Source organism: Saccostrea cucullata, unplaced genomic scaffold (assembly GCF_032062105.1).
Source record: "Saccostrea cucullata isolate Sc308-1 unplaced genomic scaffold, CSIRO_AGI_Scuc_v1 ctg157, whole genome shotgun sequence".
Lineage (NCBI taxonomy): Eukaryota > Metazoa > Mollusca > Bivalvia > Ostreida > Ostreidae > Saccostrea > Saccostrea cuccullata.
Window position 1 is genome coordinate 439,413 of NW_026918429.1, and position 20,581 is coordinate 459,993.

At 33.9% G+C, this 20,581-nt stretch overlaps 2 protein-coding genes across 2 annotated transcripts; one reads left to right on the plus strand and one right to left on the minus strand.

Moving 5' to 3' along the window:
* The first annotated feature begins 3,445 nt into the window (after positions 1 to 3,445).
* On the plus strand, positions 3,446 to 6,008 carry LOC134265695 (blastula protease 10-like). Its single transcript, XM_062747919.1, has one exon. The coding sequence runs from the start codon at positions 3,610 to 3,612 to the stop codon at positions 5,833 to 5,835; it is 2,226 nt and encodes a 741-aa protein (XP_062603903.1). The 5' UTR covers positions 3,446 to 3,609; the 3' UTR covers positions 5,836 to 6,008.
* A 1,566-nt stretch (positions 6,009 to 7,574) lies between these two features.
* On the minus strand, positions 7,575 to 8,872 carry LOC134265333 (uncharacterized). Its single transcript, XM_062747556.1, has 2 exons — positions 8,613 to 8,872; positions 7,575 to 8,522 (listed from the first exon to the last, which is right to left on the minus strand). Exons 1-2 carry the CDS (start codon positions 8,690 to 8,692, stop codon positions 7,763 to 7,765), a joined length of 840 nt encoding a protein of 279 aa, XP_062603540.1. The 5' UTR covers positions 8,693 to 8,872; the 3' UTR covers positions 7,575 to 7,762.
* Between the last annotated feature and the right edge of the window lie 11,709 nt (positions 8,873 to 20,581).

Consider the following 20,581-nt stretch of genomic DNA (forward strand, 5'->3'; position numbering starts at 1 on the left):
AAAATTCTTTTACTAAAATATATTTAAAATAGAAACTTGCCAATGTCACAGTGTTGCTTGATAAAGGCTCTCAGAGGCTTAACCTTCTGACACACTTGCCCTTTTGACAAGTGGACTCGGACTTGATCATTATTTTAATGAGGTATCAAATATTCTCATATTAAGAAAAGATCATACATTTAGGCCCTGGTTTGCGAGGATGGAAAAACTGAAGCCAAAAAAAGACAGTTATATAACATTTTATAAAAATAAACTATTTCTAATAAGGATGAAACAAAATTATCTTGTGTTTATTTGTAGATCTTTAAAATATAAATGAAATGGAAGTTTTCATGACATCAGTAGCTGGATGTTTGGATTTCAGAAATTCATAAAAAATAACAGGACCCAGATGACAAAGCTGGCCGCCATTAAAGAAGAGGTATTGTTATTGTTTGATAAAATATATTTTTCTACCTAAGATAAAGTTCATATGAAATAATATATGTTTATTTCAGTAACACTGTGTTTGTTTCTATCCAACTCTTTGTCATGTCATATTTTTCTTTTGCAGGACTTTGTCAAAATTGTATATGAAAATCAATAAAATGGCTGATGGGTAAAGAATTTTTATTGGGGCTTATCAAACTTTAAACATTTAGTAATATAACCAACCTTATTTACTGTAAATCACTTTATTTGCAAAAACTTTATTTTTGCATAATTACGCGAGACATTGAGCTTGCAAAATGTCATTCTCACATAAAATATTCACAATTTGATTATATTTATGCATATATCAATTTGAAATTTGGTATGTTTGGGCCTTATTGTGCCTTAAAAAATTAATGTTCTTAAAAATTTATGAAATTGGATTTGACAAGAGTTGAGTAGATGAATATGATAAATCATTAAAGAATATGGTATGAAGGAGGACCGTTCTGGAATTCTGACATCTTTAATTTGGTACATTTTTCCTTGGTATTTGAAAACCATGGCTTGGTATCTTTTCATTATGATACTAATGAAGTACTTCATAATTCCATGTAAACAATTTTTCAAAATGCTACTCCTCCTACAGTTTTGGTCTGAATTCAATATAACTTGGCACACAAGTAATAAAGACATAATATTTATATCGGTTTTTGATTTCGATGAACGGTGTTACCGTGGTTACTAAAAATAGAAATTTCTGTGAAATTCTTTCAAAATGCTACTCCTCCTACAGTTTTGGTGTGATTTCAATATAACTTGGCATACAAGTAGACTACACTAAGAAAATTTTATATCAGTTTTTGATTTCGATGAACGGTGTTTCCGTTGTTCTAAAAAAGCAAATTTTTATGAAATTCTTTCAAAATGCTACTCATCCTACAGTTTTTTTTTTTCAATATAACTTGGCATAAAGAATATGCAAGCATTAAGGAAAGAGCTACAGGATCTTCAAATCAAAAAAGACAAGTATGAAAAATGATGTATAATCTTTACTAAAATGTATTCAAAATAGAAAATTGCCAATGTCACTACAGTTTTGATAAAGGATTTCAATATAACTTGGCACACAAGTAGACTTACCCTAAGAACAATAATTCTTTTTATTGGTTTTTATTTTAATGAACAGTGTATGCTATTGTTACTAAAAATAGAAATTTTCGTGAAATTCTGTCAAAATGCTACTCCTCCTACAGTTTTGGTAAATTTCATACCTGGCACACAAGTAGACTACACTAAAGTACATAATTCTGTTTATCAGTTTTTGATTTCGATGAACGGTGTTGCTGTTGTTACTATGAATAGAAATTTCTGTGAAATTCTTTCAAAATGCTAAACATCCTACGTTTTATCTGATTTATATAACTTGGCACACAAAATGCTTCATCAGGTACATAATTCTGTGTATCAGTTTTTCACTTTAATGAATGGTGTTGCCATGGTTACTAATAATAGAAATTTCTGTTAAATACTCTCAAAATGCTACTCCAAATACAGGGTATGGATTAAAATATGATGTGGCATGCAAGTAGACTACCGCCTAAGAACAGAAAGAGACTTAATCAATCGTATTAGCTATTTATTGCTGTTGAAAAAATTTCAACTGCAGACTTTTCTCTTCCTTGGCTATAAGTACAAACCAGTAGAGCTTCAGTCTCGACAGAGACTTCTGGTTAAGTTTAAAGCAGAAAAAGCCTCTGAATGACTCATTTCTGTGCTTATTTTCCTTTTGAAAATAGTGTCGGCCACCGTCATCCATTATATAATTTTTTATAAAAATAAACTGCTTTGAAAAATCATATACACAAAATTATCCATATGTTTCATACAAAAGTAAATCCAGTGAAAATTGTGTGTATTTGCAACTTTTTAAGAAAATACGGGAAAATGCACAAGTTAATGACGTCACAATTAGCATTTAGGAGGTCATATGAGAAAAACAATTTGTGTATTCTTACTGCATGGAATTCCTATGATTCAGAAAGAATGAATTTTAATTTCTTATATTACTTTCATATTTTAGAAAAATATAGGACTTAATTTGTATTGAAACTGTACCTTGCTCTTATGACTCACTAGGGCTGGGACGATACAACTTTTCATATGGATAATATATGTTTATTTCAGTAACACAATGTGTTTATTTGCTTATAAAATCTATTTGTCATGATATAAACAAATTTTTCTTTGCAAATAAGAATAATTTATTCAAAAATTGTGTATATGGTCAAACAAAAATTTTTATAAATTGTGTTAATTATTATTTATTTCATATTATTTATATTTCTTATTTATCTTTATATATTAACCCCAAATGTTGAATAAATCACTTTATTCGTAAAAAAAACTTTTTTTTGCGATAATTTCAATATTTCTTGCAAAATGTCATATCTCATCGTGTAAAAGTATTCCTTACAATTATATAGAGGAATAACAACAATTCATGAAAATGACTCACTAGTAAAGAGTCAATGACTTACTTGAAAAATAAGGTGTCACAAAAATTTAGTGATCTACAGAATGCAATTTTTCATTCAAATATTTTAAGAAACCAAAAAAAGGCAATACTCAGTCTAAAGAATGAGAATTAATCAAAGTACGCAGAATTTGAAATAATTTAAAACTTTTAGAAGTGGGTCTTGGATTGATATGTAATTTATTCTGCTTCTTTGATTGTAAGGTTAATGAATTGATGATATCAAAATACATAAGGTCCTTGATCACTGTGGAAAGGCCACATCAAATGTATATAGAATTAAATAGTTACAGTATTGCCTTTTTAAAAGTTGGTGTCTTGCATAACAAAAGATGATTCATTGTGATAGACTGTTTAAATCTTTTAAAAATAGATATGCCTTTTTAATTATCTTTTTGGCTTTGAATGTAACTGTATTGACTTCCTTGATAACACACTGATTAACATTATGCATTCTATTTAATTAAAGATTGGGGCATGGATCTTTAACAATAACATTAACAGATTGATGTCTGTAACATACAAACAAAAGACTGTCAGTTATTATTTAAGTGCAGTGATGACGCCACAATTGAGGCAATGAATAACTGTGTTTTTTAAATCCACCACTGTAATTCATTACTGATTAGTCTTTATCTGGGTTTGCATTGTGTGTGTTGAAGATGCTGTTTGTCAAAGCCTTTGGAATTTTTACCTGCATAACTATCGCCTGTGAAGTTTCATACTCATTGAAATCAAAGAGTGAAAATAGTAAAAAATTATTACATACATTGCTGGTCAACAGAGAGAAAAGAAACTCTCAGAAAGAGGAATTCAGGGACTTTCTGACAGAACTAAAGAGGTTGTTAAAAAAACAAGCAGAAGAGAAAAAATATGATTATCTTACCAAAACAGGAAAAGAACAGACAGAAGAAACTACACAGAAGACAACAAATACTGAGTCAACAAAACCTCAGAGTAATCTAGAAACAATGACGATCAACGAGGATCTTTCTATGAGAATGGTGGATCATCACGGTAAAAAGACATTTAAAGAAGCCGACACTAAAAACCCCAGAACCAGTAAAATGGCTGAGGCCCTCTTAGAAGAAGACACACACGATTATCACCCCAGACCAGTGTGGAGGAAGACTGTGAAAGGCAACAAAAGAACCTTTCTGAAGGGAGATAACATCTTGTGGATGAATGGCATCATTCCATATAAAATCAATGAAAATGTGGACAGTATATGTCAACAGGAAATACAGGCAGCCATTGCAGTTTTCCACAGTAAAACATGCATCAGATGGGAACCGTATTTAGGCAGTGGTCAAGACCATGTGGAGTTCTTTATGGGTGGAATGAGTTCATCATATGTTGGAAATATAGAAGTGAGCAAATATGGTCGTTTGTATAACTTGACTAGTCAGCCAATCAGCATTGAATCTAGCCACTGTTCCCTTCATGTGGTTCTTCATGAAATGGCACATACAGTGGGAATGACCCATGAACAAAGTCGCAGTGACAGGGATCAATATGTCACTGTCCACTGGGAGCATGTTTTAGGGGGTAAAGATAACCTAAACTTGGTCAAAGAAGAAACTGATAATCATAATATTCCTTATGATTATTCTTCTTTGATGCACTACTCTGTCTTTGCATTTTCAAAGGATGGCAAAAAGACTATTGAATACAAAAATTCAGACTATGAATTTCTTGGCCTTCGAGAAAATTCTTTATCTTTCTATGATATTGAGGACATAACCAAAGCATACAAATGTTCACAGAAATGTCCAGACAAGAAGTGCCTGAATGCAGGATATGTGGATCATACTTGTGTTTGTAAGTGTCCTGAGTATCTTCGTGGTGAACAGTGTGAGGAAGTGATAACAAGTGATTGTGGTGGGGTAGTCGAGCTATTTGCAGAAAATGAGAAAAAGTCCATCTTATCACCTAATTACCCTCAGTCATATTCAGTTGGAGACACGTGTGTTTGGTTAGTGAAGGCTCCCTTTGGAATGAAGATTGAGCTGACCAGCAATGATTTTGACCTTCCAGATGGCAGTTCAAATCAGTGTTATCATTGGCTAGAAGTAAGGTCCAATCTGATTGGTCAACCAGGCCCTTTGTATTGTGGAGATTCTCTTCCAGTGATTGAAACATCTTTAGGGAGCGAATCTCACTTACTTTTGCTTAAGTTTGACTCTTCCTTCCAGTTCACCAAATCTGGTAAGGGTTTCAACTTGATTGTAACGTCAAAAATTAGCCCCACACAGACAGATCCAAACTCTTTTTCAAGTACTTCAAACTCTTTTTGTGAGTCTCATCCTAATTGGTGTTATAACGGAGGATCGTGTGTGATAAGTAATGATGATGTCAGCTGTGTCTGCCCAGATCAGTTTTCAGGGAAATTCTGTGAACATGACGAAAATGTGAATCAAATTGCAAGTCAAACTCCAGTTGAATTAGGAACTTATAATTGCAAACCTGCAATAACGTGCAGTATGAAAGGTCTAACGAGTAAATACTCATGGAAGGTTGTGGACAATTTTCTAACGGTTATACCAAGACAAGGAACAAAGGGAGATGAGGCCGAAATGTTCATCCCTTTCAAAATTGCTAATCGTGACATGAATATGAAATTCACTTTCAGATGTTTCAATGCTGGTAAATCTGATGTTACATTAGAGGTTACACGATACATTGAGAGTGCATACTACCAGTATGATGAATCTGTTTACATAGGGCGATGTGATGATTCGGGGGCTGCAAAAGACATATCTATTCCTATTTACCCGTTTTTTGATGAGGAATCCACAATTTTCTTCAAAGCAAAACTGCAAAATGATGGGGATTTCAATATTGCAATTGAAAGTATCTCCATTGCTGAAATTCATAATATGAAATAGTGAAGTTAATGTGTGCATGCATGTAGTTTTAACATTCAAATCTGTTCAAGATTCTATGTGGTGTTTGTGCATACTGTTGTTCCTTTGTAGCCTTGGTTGCAAGATTTTCCAAGGTGAATTAATGGCAACTTTAGTTATATAATGTACAAAGATTTCTTAAAACTCAAGTATTTTTAGATTTGTCGAGTTATTTACTTTTTTCAGGACTGAAGAAACAAATTCAGTGAACATATACAGTGATGAAAGTGGAGTAACTGAACACATGAACAGATCTGGTTACCATCATGTTTAATAAAAAACGATTATAATTATTCTATATTTAATATATGGAATATCATGAAAATGATGTCTGACAGCTGAAATTAAATGTTATTGTTGACTTGAAATCAAAGCAAGTTAAATTATAAATTGAGTGAATTATGATTTTGTTTTCATTACTTTTGGACTTAAAAGTCATCAACAAATATTGTAATACCTTTAAAGATTGTTTGCTATTTAATGAAATATGTTGAGATAACAAACAGTATTCAGCTCCCAAAATCTTTTCTTTAAAAAAAGTATATAGCAACACCACCAGTTTTTTTTTAGAGGTAAAAAAAAAAAGTTTGATCATTGAGCTTTATGTTGGACGAGATACTAGTAATGTAAACCAAATTTTATTCGCGTGCGAGAAATATCTGCGAGTTTCGCGACCTACGTTAACTCGCGAATATTAATCGCCGCGAACCATTTCTCTTGCTTCGTAATTGTTAAAAAAATTCCTCGGTCGCAAAAATTTATCGTTGCCGATAGATTTAAAACCGAAAAATCGTTAATAAAAGAAGACAGGAATGAAAGTTTGTTTACATTATTGGTCAGCTATGACGTTTACCTTTCACATTGTCGGCGGGATTGGCTATATCAATTATAACAAACACGAAAACAGGTGCAAATGTCAAAATAAAAGTTCAAAGATAATAGCAAAGCATTCACAGACTGTGTTCTCGGGCAATATCGTTTTGTCGAACCTCGATCCAAACTGTGTGATTGAGGCCTAACAGCCTGAAGCAAACATTTTGGTACTTGCGTCCTACAAAATGCATGTTGCCCTCTAACCGACTCAATAAATGTTTAGATGTGGGGCGTGGATCGAGAACCTCCTTCGGACAAGACCGTAGAAACTGAGGTCCTGTGCCGTAGTTAGTTCTGACACGAAAAAAGATCCCTGCTCAATGGCCTTAAGTGTTGAGTATAGGTTTAATATTTGCAGGCGTCCGCTGACAAGTGATATGTATTTCTCTCAATATGAGAGAAAAATTCTCGAAAAAGACATTATACGTCCTAAATGATTATCTACAGGTTATTATTGAGGGTAAAATGCAAAGTGCACACGATCAGCTGGTATTTGTATTGTATGTAACACAGCAGCAGTTCAGTACAGTAAGCCCGAATGCAGTTTAATAAAAATTGTTGCTATCATTGTCAGAGAGAATTAGGATCAACACTGTCAATAATTCTGGATGACGTATGAACCTATTTAAAATATACGTGATAGGTTTACAATCAGATTAATTGTTTGTAACCCAACCAATGATAATCGGAACAATGCAAAGACAGTTAAGATCTTTTGAACTTTAAAATCGTAACCTTTCAGCCAAACTACACAATGATATTCTTATCGGGTTATTGAACAGTTGAAAAGACGTGCAATCTTTGCAAATTGTTTCAAAATCTAATCTTGTAAAAATAATAAAATTAGACAAATTGGAAGACATTTAATTGCGTTTAAGAATTGTTCACACTTCCATTCTTTCGTGAACTTAAAAAAAAAATGGATTGTCAGGCAAAGAAATACAAAAGTTGATATATCAATCTTGTCTTTAATCTTGCATATGTGTTTCCCTCTAGCTCCCCATCTCCTCGGGCCATAGAAAATCGGGGGAACTTTCTACGACGAGTCATTACTGCTGAGAAAAGTGACCTCTGTAAGAGCAGATACTGCCGTGTCCACTGACCGCAGTCTCTGTATTGCCTTCTTTGTCTGGGCTATTTCTGACATTGTAGGCGAACGTTTCTTTAATTTAGTGAGTAAAGGATCATCTTCATTCAAAGTTTCAATCGTTTCCTCTGAGTCTATTGAGTCAAAGTTGGATGCGGAATTGATTTGGTTTTCTTCTTTGGCAAAAGTAGGCGACAAGTTTGGTATAGATTTTGGTAATACTTCGTCCGTTGATTTCCCATATGTACTGTTTGGAAGAACGGATTTATTAGTTTTAACCTGATCAAACTGAGCGAAACGTTTAAGTTGCGTTTTGTTTCCATAGTGACTCAGAAGTCCCTGTTCAAACATAAATAAAACGAACGCTATTCCCACGCATACACTTCCAATTACCGTCCACTCGGACTTTTTCTCCTTGAACCAGTCCCCCAATTCTAAGAATGGTAAGTGGCAAGCCAGTAACAGGAAACTACCCGCACAGAGAAACAGCATCACTGGAATCAAGAGACAGCGTATTTTCCAAAATTTTCGTGCTCGATACTGTCTTTCCAGTCTCCACTTTCGACGGCGTTTAATGTATTCTTCCTGTTTGTATTTGTCCACTTCTGCAAACCATATACTAAATTGTTTGATGCGTTCTTTTTCTTTGGCAACTTTGAGATTTTTCTGGTAGAAACAGCTGCAAAGCCGGTCTTCTTTATTTTGTGACCTGAAGTAAATTACAAATAATGACGATTATTAGAATTTCAATTCCTTGTTAATCAGCAGTGCTTTGACAGATATGTACATTGATACATACCGTTTTGGAAAGTGGTCCACCTCTTCATATTGAAAAGAAAGCTTTGAGCTATGAAGTGGGCTTCTGATGACATTCAGCATGCTGCTTTATCCGTTATAGCTTGCAGGTCTTCCTACCGGCTTACACTGTCCACTTCATGCATTTGATTTTTTTTGGTCGTGTCCCTCCTTGCTCTGTTTCACTCCAAAGGCACTTTACATATAGAGATACAAGGATAGATTTCATAAAGGAATCAGATATCACAACACTGTGACGTTAGATTAATGTTTAATAAGCTTTGCAGGACGTAGTTTACAGGACATAGTCAAACCGTGATTAAATGTTTGACACTTTGCATGTGGTTGTTCAGAGTATATTTTGGCAGATGATTTGCCTCCTTTATGTCTATGAAGTTTTTTTTTTTTTATAGAAAAAGTTTATCATATTGGACTTTATTTTTAGGACATTTTTAAAAATTCTGAACTCGTGTGTCAAATTTTACGCTGCATTGATATCGGCGCCATGGACAGTTGTGAACGAGTAACCCAATACAGAACCTGTGTCTCAAATTGCATGTTTTTTATGAAATTTAAATAGAAGTTTAATATTAACACAATCGGCGAGCCTCCGATCGATCTATAATTCTCTGAGGGTATTTCCCATTTCTCTGTTAAGTTTATTTCTGACACGGACTCTCTACTCACGAAACCGATCCATTTCCCTCTCGGTTTTGTAGCTTAACTGAAACCCAAAAGTTCTTGTTCATTAGTTTCAAATATGTCACTGTCTGGATTATTTTCTGGACTGTGAATTAGGACTTTTATCTCCGCACAAGATGGAATGTGATTTGAACTATCACTTGCGTTTTTATTGCAAGGAATTGGTTGGGGTAACGAATAGACGAATACTTTCTTTAATGATTTACTCTCTGTTAGCTCACTTTCATCATTTTTGTCTGGGGCTTCTGGGTTCTGTGCTAATTTGTCCGTCCCCGGAGCAGCTGTTTGGAGATCGGTTCCTATGTTGAAAACACTACATCTAGTTTGAACATTTTCTTCGCTTAAAGAGACATGTTCTTCCTCCTTGGTAGCAGTGTCTTCTCTAACATTTATACCACTTTGAAATGTCCTTAAAACCCGCAGTTTATTCATTGCTCGTAGAGCTGATTTGTTGGTGTTGGAATTTACATTGTTATGAGACCGAGAGGACTTAATTTCTTGAAATAAAAAATTGGAATTTCCAGTTTGCTTTACATGAAGCTGATCTTTATATTTCGCTAAAGTTCTGTCCTTGTTTTTCATTACAGACTTTTGTGCTGTTATGATACCTTCAAGCAAACGGAATGATACACTTTCAGGTTTATAGGGTAAAGCAGTGGATGTAGGCATTTTAACATATGTAGCCGATACAGTTTGTGGGTTTTCTTTTTCCTGTCGTTGGTTTTCTATGCTCAGCTGCAGATCTTTGATTTCATGAACACGGACCTCTTCAGAAAACGACACCTGTGAATTGCTTGAAGAAAGTTTCCGATTAGTACCTTTTTCATTTGTAGAAAGTAAAGAGAAAGATTTCTCAAATTCTTCTAAATCTTCTATTGAATGGCACATATGGTCTGATGAGTTCATGGACGAATGTAAAGAAATTGATGCATTTTTCATGGAAGCTAGTTTTATTGACTTTTTTATCGCAACAAGTCGTGAGACTTTTTCCCTGCGGTTTGTGACTAAACCGATAGAAACCAAAAGTAACACAACTCCTAGAACCAAAAGCACGGGTCCCAAGATGTAGAATACTTCTCGATATTTCCAGAGAAAGGTTTTCTCAGTAAGGCCTGGCACATTGCTCCCGATGGAAAACACAAATCCAATTAATAAACATCCTAATGTGGGAACGTACAGTTTATTGTAGAGCTGAAGGCGTCTGTCCATATTTATTTCCTGTTTTCTTCGTCTTTTGCTATCGCGTCTTTTGGAGAATTCCCTATCCTGAACAGTGGTAAACATATCATTTTCCTCGTTAAACTTGTCTACAGCCTTGCGAAGGCTCTTGCTCTTCTTTCCTTTTTTCTCCATTGTAAATGAGTTAGCGCCTCCTACAACGAAATTCGAGTCTTAACATCTGTAGATAAAGTAATCTCATCGTGCACCGTGGGTGCACGCGATTTTACATGCGGGATAAAACTAATCCTGGAATTGCAGATACTATCGTCAAATGTTTAATCATACAATTACTGTTGAAGTCATACTGTGATTCTAATACCTTAAGAAGATTTTCGGGAAAGACTTTGGAAATCAGAACTTTAAATGCATATTTGCTTCGGAAACAGTGCCATCTATTAACTATTGCAAAGCAGCTATTGTTGCATATTGTTAAGACTTACTGCTTGCAATATTAATTTTATTATCATTTTTATGTACCAATTAGGTCGAAGAATGAGATTCTTTAAAGCATTGAAAATTGAAGAAAAAAATAATATGACATAAATTTATTCTCACCACAACTTTGTAAACCTTTGTAAACACTCGTGTTTACTGCATTCAATCCAAAAGCCAGAGATGACAAAAAGATGAAAAAGTCAACATTGTGTTGTTGGCGCTCATTTCTTACAAAAATATTTCAATGGTAGCTTTTTTGTTATTGTCACATACCTGCCATTACTTTTTGCGATAGTCACCTTAAGACCGTTAATTATAGGGTGAAAGTAATCGTATTGGCTATATAGGTTATTTATACATCTACGAGGAAGGCATTACAGTGTATTGCTTGAAGCTTTGTGCGTCTACATAATTATGAATTTTGATAATTCCTTAATTCGAAAAGCTTTTTTCTAACACGTTCAAGACAGAATTGGCAGCTTTGTTATTGTAAAGCCCTCGAAATCTGACAAGGCTGAACTAGGGAAAGAAAATCTGATCAAATATTCATATCAGGTCTAAATACTTTTATATGGGAGCAAAGGTTCTCTTTAATTTTAGAGGGAGGAAATATAAATATATTTGAACTCGAGGGGTTTCAAATCTGTTATGCAATTGTAAATCGAACTTTCAACTAAAGTATAATCCATAGATTAGTGACGTCAGGAGAACATCTGCTTTAAAACTTAAAAATGATTAATGCATTATCCTTGATAAATTCCAGTGTCAAAGAAATGACCACTCGTATGTAGGTCAAGAGAGAAAGAAAGGAAAATAAATAAACTTTCATTTTTGTTTACAAATACGAGTTTCTTCTCATCCACGATGAAACACTGATTCAATAAAATATGGATCGCACTATCGTGTAGGTTTTGGTCTATACCCGGTAGTGCGATAATGCGATGGTACGATGAGTATGAAGCGATGATGATAAAGCGATGTTCAATACCGCTTTATCAAGATATCCCATCTTACCATCGTCATCTTGCGATTGAACCATCGCTTTATCATCATCGCGCTCCCGCTTTATCGTCATCGCATCATTGTGCCATCGACCCTTTAGTCGATGCTTGATTGTACGATAGTGAACTACGTTGCCCTATCCAGATTCCAGAATTTGAAAGAAATTTCATCAGATAAATATATTTTTCTGAATACGGAGTCGTTGCCTGCTGGGTTAAAAACATTTGCTTTATAGTCGCGGAGTAAGAAGTTAATACATGTGCTTCGGTCGAGGGTTCGAATCCCACTGCGAGCCGTACGTGCCGAGCACCAATCTTCCATGCAGAGTTGTCGTTCTTTACTCTCTCAGACGCAGTGAATGTATATGAGCCGATGGTGGAAAGTGGTCGAGTATAGTTTTAAGTTTTTGGAGGTCCATTCCCAAGTACCTATAAAGCCTACATAAACCATACTTGCATGGATGATACATCTAGTGATGTACACTACCACACTCGCCATGGATGCTGGACCTGACTTAGATTTTCCAGAAGAGTGAACAGGTCAAAGTTTTTAATGTATGTCTCATTTCCAAGTTACTATAAGCTCTATGTTGATCAAACTTGCAAGGGAGATACATCTAAGGATGCATAATACCAGGCTTGCTTCAGATGCTGGATCTGACCTACAATTTCCGGATGATTGAACAAGTTACAGGTTTTAGAGCAGGATCATTGTTCCCCACACTTGCATGGGTGATTCATCTAAGGGTGCACACTATCAGGCTTGCATGCATCTAGATTTTCCATATAATCTTTGGGTGTACACTTTTAGATTATTAATTAGATAATGTGGGACTTTGCCTTACTTAAAGACAAACATTCCTTGAGATGAGCTCTGTAATCTCTGATTACCTATGTTTTACTTGTCTGTTTGCAAAAACATTAACCTTGCCTATAACTTTTGAGTGGGTCGGGTTATGTCTTTCATATTTCACATGTGTATTTCTTGTGACAAGACCTTACTTTGGGTACCACTAAATTTGATTTTTTCACCTTGACCTTGGAGTTTGACACACTTTTACACACAAAAATTCCAACATTTTACTTTGGTCATTACTTCTACACGGTGGGTTCTTTCATACTTCACTAATGCATTCTTTGTGACAAGACCTTCCATTGGATACTAACAACTTTGACCCTTTGACCTTGGAGTTTGACCTACTTTTTAAAAACTTTTACTTTGGCCGTAACTTTTGAACGATAAGGGTGAGGACTTTCGCATTTTACATATGTAATCCTTGTGTCAAGACCTTTCATTAGATACCAACAACTTCGACCCTTTGACGTTGGAGTTTGACCTACTTAAAAAAAAAGTTTAACCCTGGCCATAATTTTTGAACGGTTCGGGCTAGGGCTTTCATTCTTCACACATGTAATCCTCGTGACAAGACCTTTCTTTAAAAACCAACAACTTTGACCCTTTGATCTTGATCCTGGAGTTCGACCTACCTTTAAAAAACTTTTAAATTGGCCATAACTTTTGAACAGGTGGTGCTAGGGCTTTCATATTTCAAATACTAGTATTTCTTGTGAGGAGGACTCACTTTGAATATTTGAAAAAAAATTAACCTTCGCTGTGTTGGGGGTCAATGGTTCACAAACATATCTTATTTAGACAACATTTACTTTTTCTTCTAGATGCAACTAAGACGACCGGACATTTCCTTTGAACTATTCTCTCCGTACTTTGAATGTGCCATTGTTGAGGGGAAAAGACCTCATGTGCCTTTCTTTCCACCACCCACCTAAACTCTACCTAAGTCCACCCACCTAAACTCTACCTAAGTCCACCCACCTAAACTCTACCTAAGTCCACCCACCTAAACTCTACCTAAGTCCACCCACCTAAACTCTACCTAAGTCCACCCACCTAAACTCTACCTAAGTCCACCCACCTAAACTCTACCTAAGTCCACCCACCTAAACTCTACCTAAGTCAAATAAAATTTGCCGCACATGTTTATGCTTTGTCATTCTGGGTTCTTTTCAAACAGTTATTCTCTAATTAGAGAGGCATTTTGTGACATTTTTGCAAATCAAAGTAGGTAGGTGACTCCAAGAATGACAGATAGGGTGGGCTCAGTAAACTAATCACCCTCATACTGACGTACATCAATGAAAAGTCAACATCATCCATTGTTCATGTTGTTCGACATTAATTATTGTAGTATCCAGGTACCGACTGTATTGATTCAATTCTGTGGTACATTTTCGTAACAGTTCCATATACTCATATTTCATTTTTAGCCGGGCTTTGCTGAAAGCAAAGTCATAGCTCTAGGCATCATGATCGACTGTCTTACTATAAATAGCAGAGTAAACAAAAAACCAAACAGCGTCAAAGCTTCAAACAAATATTTTTAACATTCCAAACGTTGGAAAAGTTAATAATCAACATTTTTGCTTGAGAATTAAATTGAAAGAAATATTAGATATTTGCTTTATTGGGATAATCGTGATCTAACAATTTGTACACATACGCTGCTGAATGCATATTGTAAGCGAACTATTTTCAATAGCGCGGGCTTTTCGAAATGTCGAAATTGTTGATCAAAGAGTTTCATGTTTCATATCGTTTTCGTCGATGTTATGATAGTGGTTATATTCTGTTTTTTTTTAGCAAATTAATAGTATATAGTGAATTGGAATTTTAAGAATTAACATGCGTGAAGCCGCTTGACAATGTATATGTATCAGTGTTTCTACATGTAGTAATCGATAAAAGTACTGTTTGTTTGAAACTAAAAGAATGTCTACATGTATAAAATGAAGCATGTGCATTATTTCAACTATTCCAAGACTGAATTTTTAAATTATGAGAAAAAAAAATGTTTATTGAATAGAAAAAATTAAAAAATATGCGAGAATTTCTTGGAAATATTATTTATTAAATTTTAAAATCATAACATATCTTGGGGTCTGGACTGTTAATTTCAGTTACTGATAAATGGGATATTGTTAATCATAATCATACAACCTCTTCCTGTTAAAAATCAATGGTCAAAAGGAAAAAAAAATAAATATGTACTAAGTGTCATTTCAAAGATACTATGAGCCCTATAATGATCAAACTTGCATGGATGGTACATCTAACGATGCATACTACCAGACTTGCTTCGGATGCATAATCTGACCTACATGTTTCATTGGTTAAAGAGTTACATAGAAGGTAGATCACAAAGAGTATTATACAGAAACTTGCTATCTGACGAAAAACCTATACACGCCGGTGTCCCTCAAGGCTCAGTGTTAGGACCTCTATTATTTCTTATATATGTTAATGATGTTGCTGAAGAAATGACAAGTTTTTGTAGATTATTCGCAGACGATAACTCCCTACAACAGTCATCTAAAAATGTTAATACTATTGAAAACAAACTGAATTCTGATCTTAAAAGGCTAGAAATTTGGTCGAAAAAATGGCTTCTTAAATTCAATCCTACTAAAACTAAAGCAATATTTTTTAGCCTGAAAAAAAGTGTTATTTATCCTAAACTCTTCTTCCAGCAAAGTCAGCTAGAATTTGTTTCTTCTCATAAACATTTAGGAATTTTTTTCTCGCAAGATCTTAGTTGGTCTACACATATTGATACTATTCTAGCTAATGCATATAAAAAATTGGGCTTGTTAAAAAAACTTAAATTTGTAGTCAATCGAAAAACTCTTTCACTCATGTACACAACCTTTATTAGGCCACAGTTAGAATACGCTGCCTTGGTGTGGGGTGGATGTAATATATGTGACAGCGAAAAATTAGAAAAATTACAATTATGTGCTGCTAGAATTGTCACAGGATTAACTCTGTTAGCTTCTAAAGATGCACTTTACATTGAAACTGGATGGGAACCATTACAAGAAAGAAGGAAAAAGACTAGACTAACTACAATGTATAAAATTGATAAAAACCAAGTTCCTGAATATCTAACTGATATAATCCCAAACTTACGATGTAATTCATCAAGTTACAGTACTAGAAACTCGCAGAACTATAACATACCCAAATGCAGATTGCAAGCTTACAAATCAACTTTCGTTCCCCTTGTTATTGAAGAATGGAACTCATTACCTCTTAATGTAAGAAATTCTCCCTCGCTATCTATTTTTAAAAAGTCTATTTCTTACAATAAACAAATGTCACCCTCTTACTTCAGTTATGGAACTCGACGCTTAAATATAATACACACGAGGCTTAGACATAACTGTGTGCTTAATAGCGATCTTTTTCGATGTAATGTAATTTTGAGTCCACTATGTTCTTGTGGAAGAGTGGAGGATACTCATCATTATTTCTTCTCATGCAAAAAATATACAGAAGCCAGGAAAGAATTTTTTGACAAATTTTTGCGAATAGGTAAATTACACACTGTCGATACTCACACTTTACTCTGGGGAGACAAATCGTTAAATGATTTTGAAAATGAATACTTATTTTCTATTGTACAAACTTTTATTAAAAAGTCAGGACGATTTGGTTGATACAATAATTATTTCTAATTGTAAATCTTATACAGCATGTCTATTACATATGAAATGTATTCTATTGAATGTGTTTTACTCTGATTATTATATATTACTATTATATTATTACTATTGTTATTTCATTTTAAGCTGAAACCCATGTATGTAAATATATTTGATATAATGCATATGTAGGGAGAGGGCGTAATAAGTTTTTAGAACTTTTGCCCAATCCCAATTGTAAAGTATAAGCAATAAAATATGTTCAAATCATCACATTTTCCGCAAGAGTGAACAGGTTAAAGTTTTTGGTGCAGGTTTCATTTCCAAGGTACTATGATCCCTATAATGACTAAATTTGCATGGATGATATATCTTAGGATGCATACTACCAGACTTGCTTCGGATGCTGAATCTGACCTACATTTTCTGGACGAGTGCACAGGTTAAAGTTTTTGGTGCAGGATTCATTTCCAAGTAATTTTGAGCTCTATGTTGAGCAAACTTGCATGGATGGTACATCTAAGGGTGCATTCTACTAGGCTGGCTTTGGATGCTGAATCTGATCTACATTTTCTGGATTAGTGAAAAGGTTAGTTTTTTATACAGGTTTCATTTCCAAGTAACTTTGAGCTCTATGTCGAGCAAACTTGCATGGATGATACATCTTAGGATGCACACTAATGGACTTGCTTCAGATGATGAATTCGACATACATTTTCCAGATAATGGACCTCATAAAAATTATGGGTGCAAGTCAATTACCAAGAAACTATCAGGCTTATATAAACCAAACTTGCACAAATGATGCATCAAGGGATGAAAACTCTCAAACTTGCTTCAAATGCTGGATTTTACACGTAATTACGTTTTCATGATGAAGATCTAGTTTGAAGTTTTTATATAGGTCTATTCCAAAGTATCAAATCAAAATTGCATAAATTTTGCATTTTTGGATGTACAATTGTGTGACTTTGCCTTACTTAAAGACAACATTCGTTGAGGTGAGCTCTGTAATCTCTGATTACCTATGTTTAATCTTTACGATAGAAAATCAATGTTAATTTACATGTACAGTTCTCCCTCGATTATTTTCTCTGGTAGCTTTTTTAAAATTCTTTTTTGCATGTCAGGGGATTTTTCTTCATCTAGGCTTGCTCTTGAAATTGAATGCACTATTGAGTCAGGTGGAGAACAGTCAGCCACCTTCTTTCACTCCGAGGTCACTGGTCGGTGAGGGTAAAAGGAGAATTAAAGGGGCTGAATTTAATCAGACTGGGTGGAGAATATATTATGTATACAACTGTATGTCCATTACGCAGGGTATGCAACTGTCCTATTGTTTTGAGGAATAAGAATCTTCATTACAAGGTGCCATTTTACGTTTTGACTGGACAGGTTATTGAAATTTTCCCACTGGCTTCAAAAATTGCAACTATTGACTTATCTGCAGATTTTTTAACAACAGTGCAAGTCGTAATGAATTTCATGTATTTTATCATAACTTAATTACAAACAATATCAACAACCTTCTCTTATTTTACATTACCTATACATTATTTAATGAAATCACACTGTATTTAGTTTATATTATATGTCACTGAAATGACAAATTTCATCTAATCATATTATCCAGTTTAAAACAGATAAAATTACTATACATAGTATTAACAGCTGTTACATTTTATTTTGATGGACAAACTCTGTACTAAACATTTTTTTTTTCTCTTTTAAAAATACAATATGTAACTTTTTTTTCAGAGCACAGTGATGGGTACACATATATATATTGATGTTATAAATAAATAACCAGAAGTCTCTGTCGAGACTGAAGCTCTACTGGTTTGTACTTATAGCAAAGGAAGAGAAAAGTACTTAAGCAGTTGGAAATTGAAACTTTTCAACAGCAATAAATAGAATAATGATCCTTGATTAAGTCTCTTTATGTTCTTAGTGCAGTCTACTTGCATACCATTTATATTATAATCAAACTAAAATAGTATTTGGAGTAGCATTTTGAAAGAATTTCACAGAAATTTCTAATCAAAAACCGATACACAGAATTGTGTATCTTAGTGTAGTCTACTTGTGTGCCAAGTTATATTGAAATCAGACTAAAACTGTAGGAGGAGTAGCATTTTGAAAGAATTTCACAGAAATTTCTATTTTTAGTAACCACGGCAACACCGTTCATCGAAATCAAAAACCGATACACAGAATTGTGTATCTTAGTGTAGTCTACTTGTGTGCCAAGTTATATTGAAATCAGACTAAAACTGTAGGAGGAGTAGCATTTTGAAAGAATTTCACAGAAATTCCTATTTTTAGTAACCACGGCAACACCGTTCATCGAAATCAAAAACCGATACACAGAATTATGTATCTTAGTGTAGTCTGCTTTTGTGCCAAGTTATATTGAAATCAGACTAAAACTGTAGTAGGAGTAGCATTTTGAAAGAATTTCACAGAAATTTCTATTTTTAGTAACCACGGCAACACCGTTCATCGAAATCAAAAACCGATACAAAGAATTATGTATCTTAGTGTAGTCTGCTTTTGTGCCAAGTTATATTGAAATCAGACTAAAACTGTAGGAGGAGTAGCATTTTGAAAGAATTTCACAGAAATTTCTATTTTTAGTAACCACGGCAACACCGTTCATCGAAATCAAAAACCGATATTCAGAATTATGTATCTTAGTGTAGTCTACTTGTGTGCCAAGTTATATTGAAATCAGACCAAAACTGTAGGAGGAGTAGCATTTTGAAAGAATTTCACAGAAATTTCTATTTTTAGTAACCACGGCAACACCGTTCAACGAAATCAAAAACCGATACACAGAATTGTGTATCTTAGTGTAGTCTACTTGTGTGCCAAGTTATATTGAAATCAGATCAAAACTGTAGGAGGAGTAGCATTTTGAAAAATTGTTTGTATATCGCATAAGCTCTTCTGGTCTCTGACCAGTAGAGCTAAAAATCACAAGATTATATTGTTATATTTGAATTTTTAACTCTATAAATACATTTGGACAGCTCATTGAAAAGGAAATTTGCATACGAAAAATTAATAAATAAATGCCATTTGAAATAAATTTGTGGTAAACAAAAGATGCAAACATCTCCATATTAAGCATGCTTAGTAAAAGTCAACTAACCATCACTTAAAAAGCACATCTTGATATGGATTTCTAAACAGGGAAATATTTCTAATCTGAAGCGATTTATATATATATATATATATATATATATATATATATATATATATATATATATATATTTAGACACTGTGTAATCTCTCTCTCTCTCTCTCTCTCTATATATATATATATATACACAGAGAGGACACCATGGATTTAATCACTCAGAATATTAGACAGAGTACTCTGTCCAGGACTAGCAGTCAGTAACAATATTATACACTGTACTTTATGAAGATCAAATGTTACAAAATGGGACTTGCATGATAACAAACAATTTCTATCCTGTATAATCGATAATGATGAAAGAAGGAAATAAAACAGAAGCATGAATTCTTGATTTAGAAAATGATCATGGTTTTAGCACCAAATTTAACTTTAAATTCATGAAATATTTGTACTGATGAATTGAAAAAAAAATTCAAAAGTTCAAGCAAACTTGCCCTTCATTACATTATCTCATTTCTTACTCAGTAGGAGTAAATAACATTGCATTATTTCACTTACAGCAAAAGTAGAGGAATAAGTATACATTTACACACTTTTTCAACATTTTACATGCAACAAAAAACAGGGATATAGGCCACAAGGTCCATCTAAGTTAGGTTTATATCTATCATCCAAGCTTCAACTCGACAAACTTGGACATATATTGGAGGCTTGGCTGATTTTCTGCCAGAATTTCTAACTTTGTAGCCTGTAATTAGACTAACTGTGGCATGCTGTTCTGGTAGCTAGCCTACAACTAGTCATACCCACAACAAAAGTTAAAATACACAACATGAAAATGTCTCTATATTAATCTGAGATGACAACATTTATTTGATTTATGGTGGTCAAGTTGTTCTTAAGATTTAAAAAAAAATTTCCCACACATTTCATGAATAATTATTATGTAAAACAATTACTGCGTCCCCA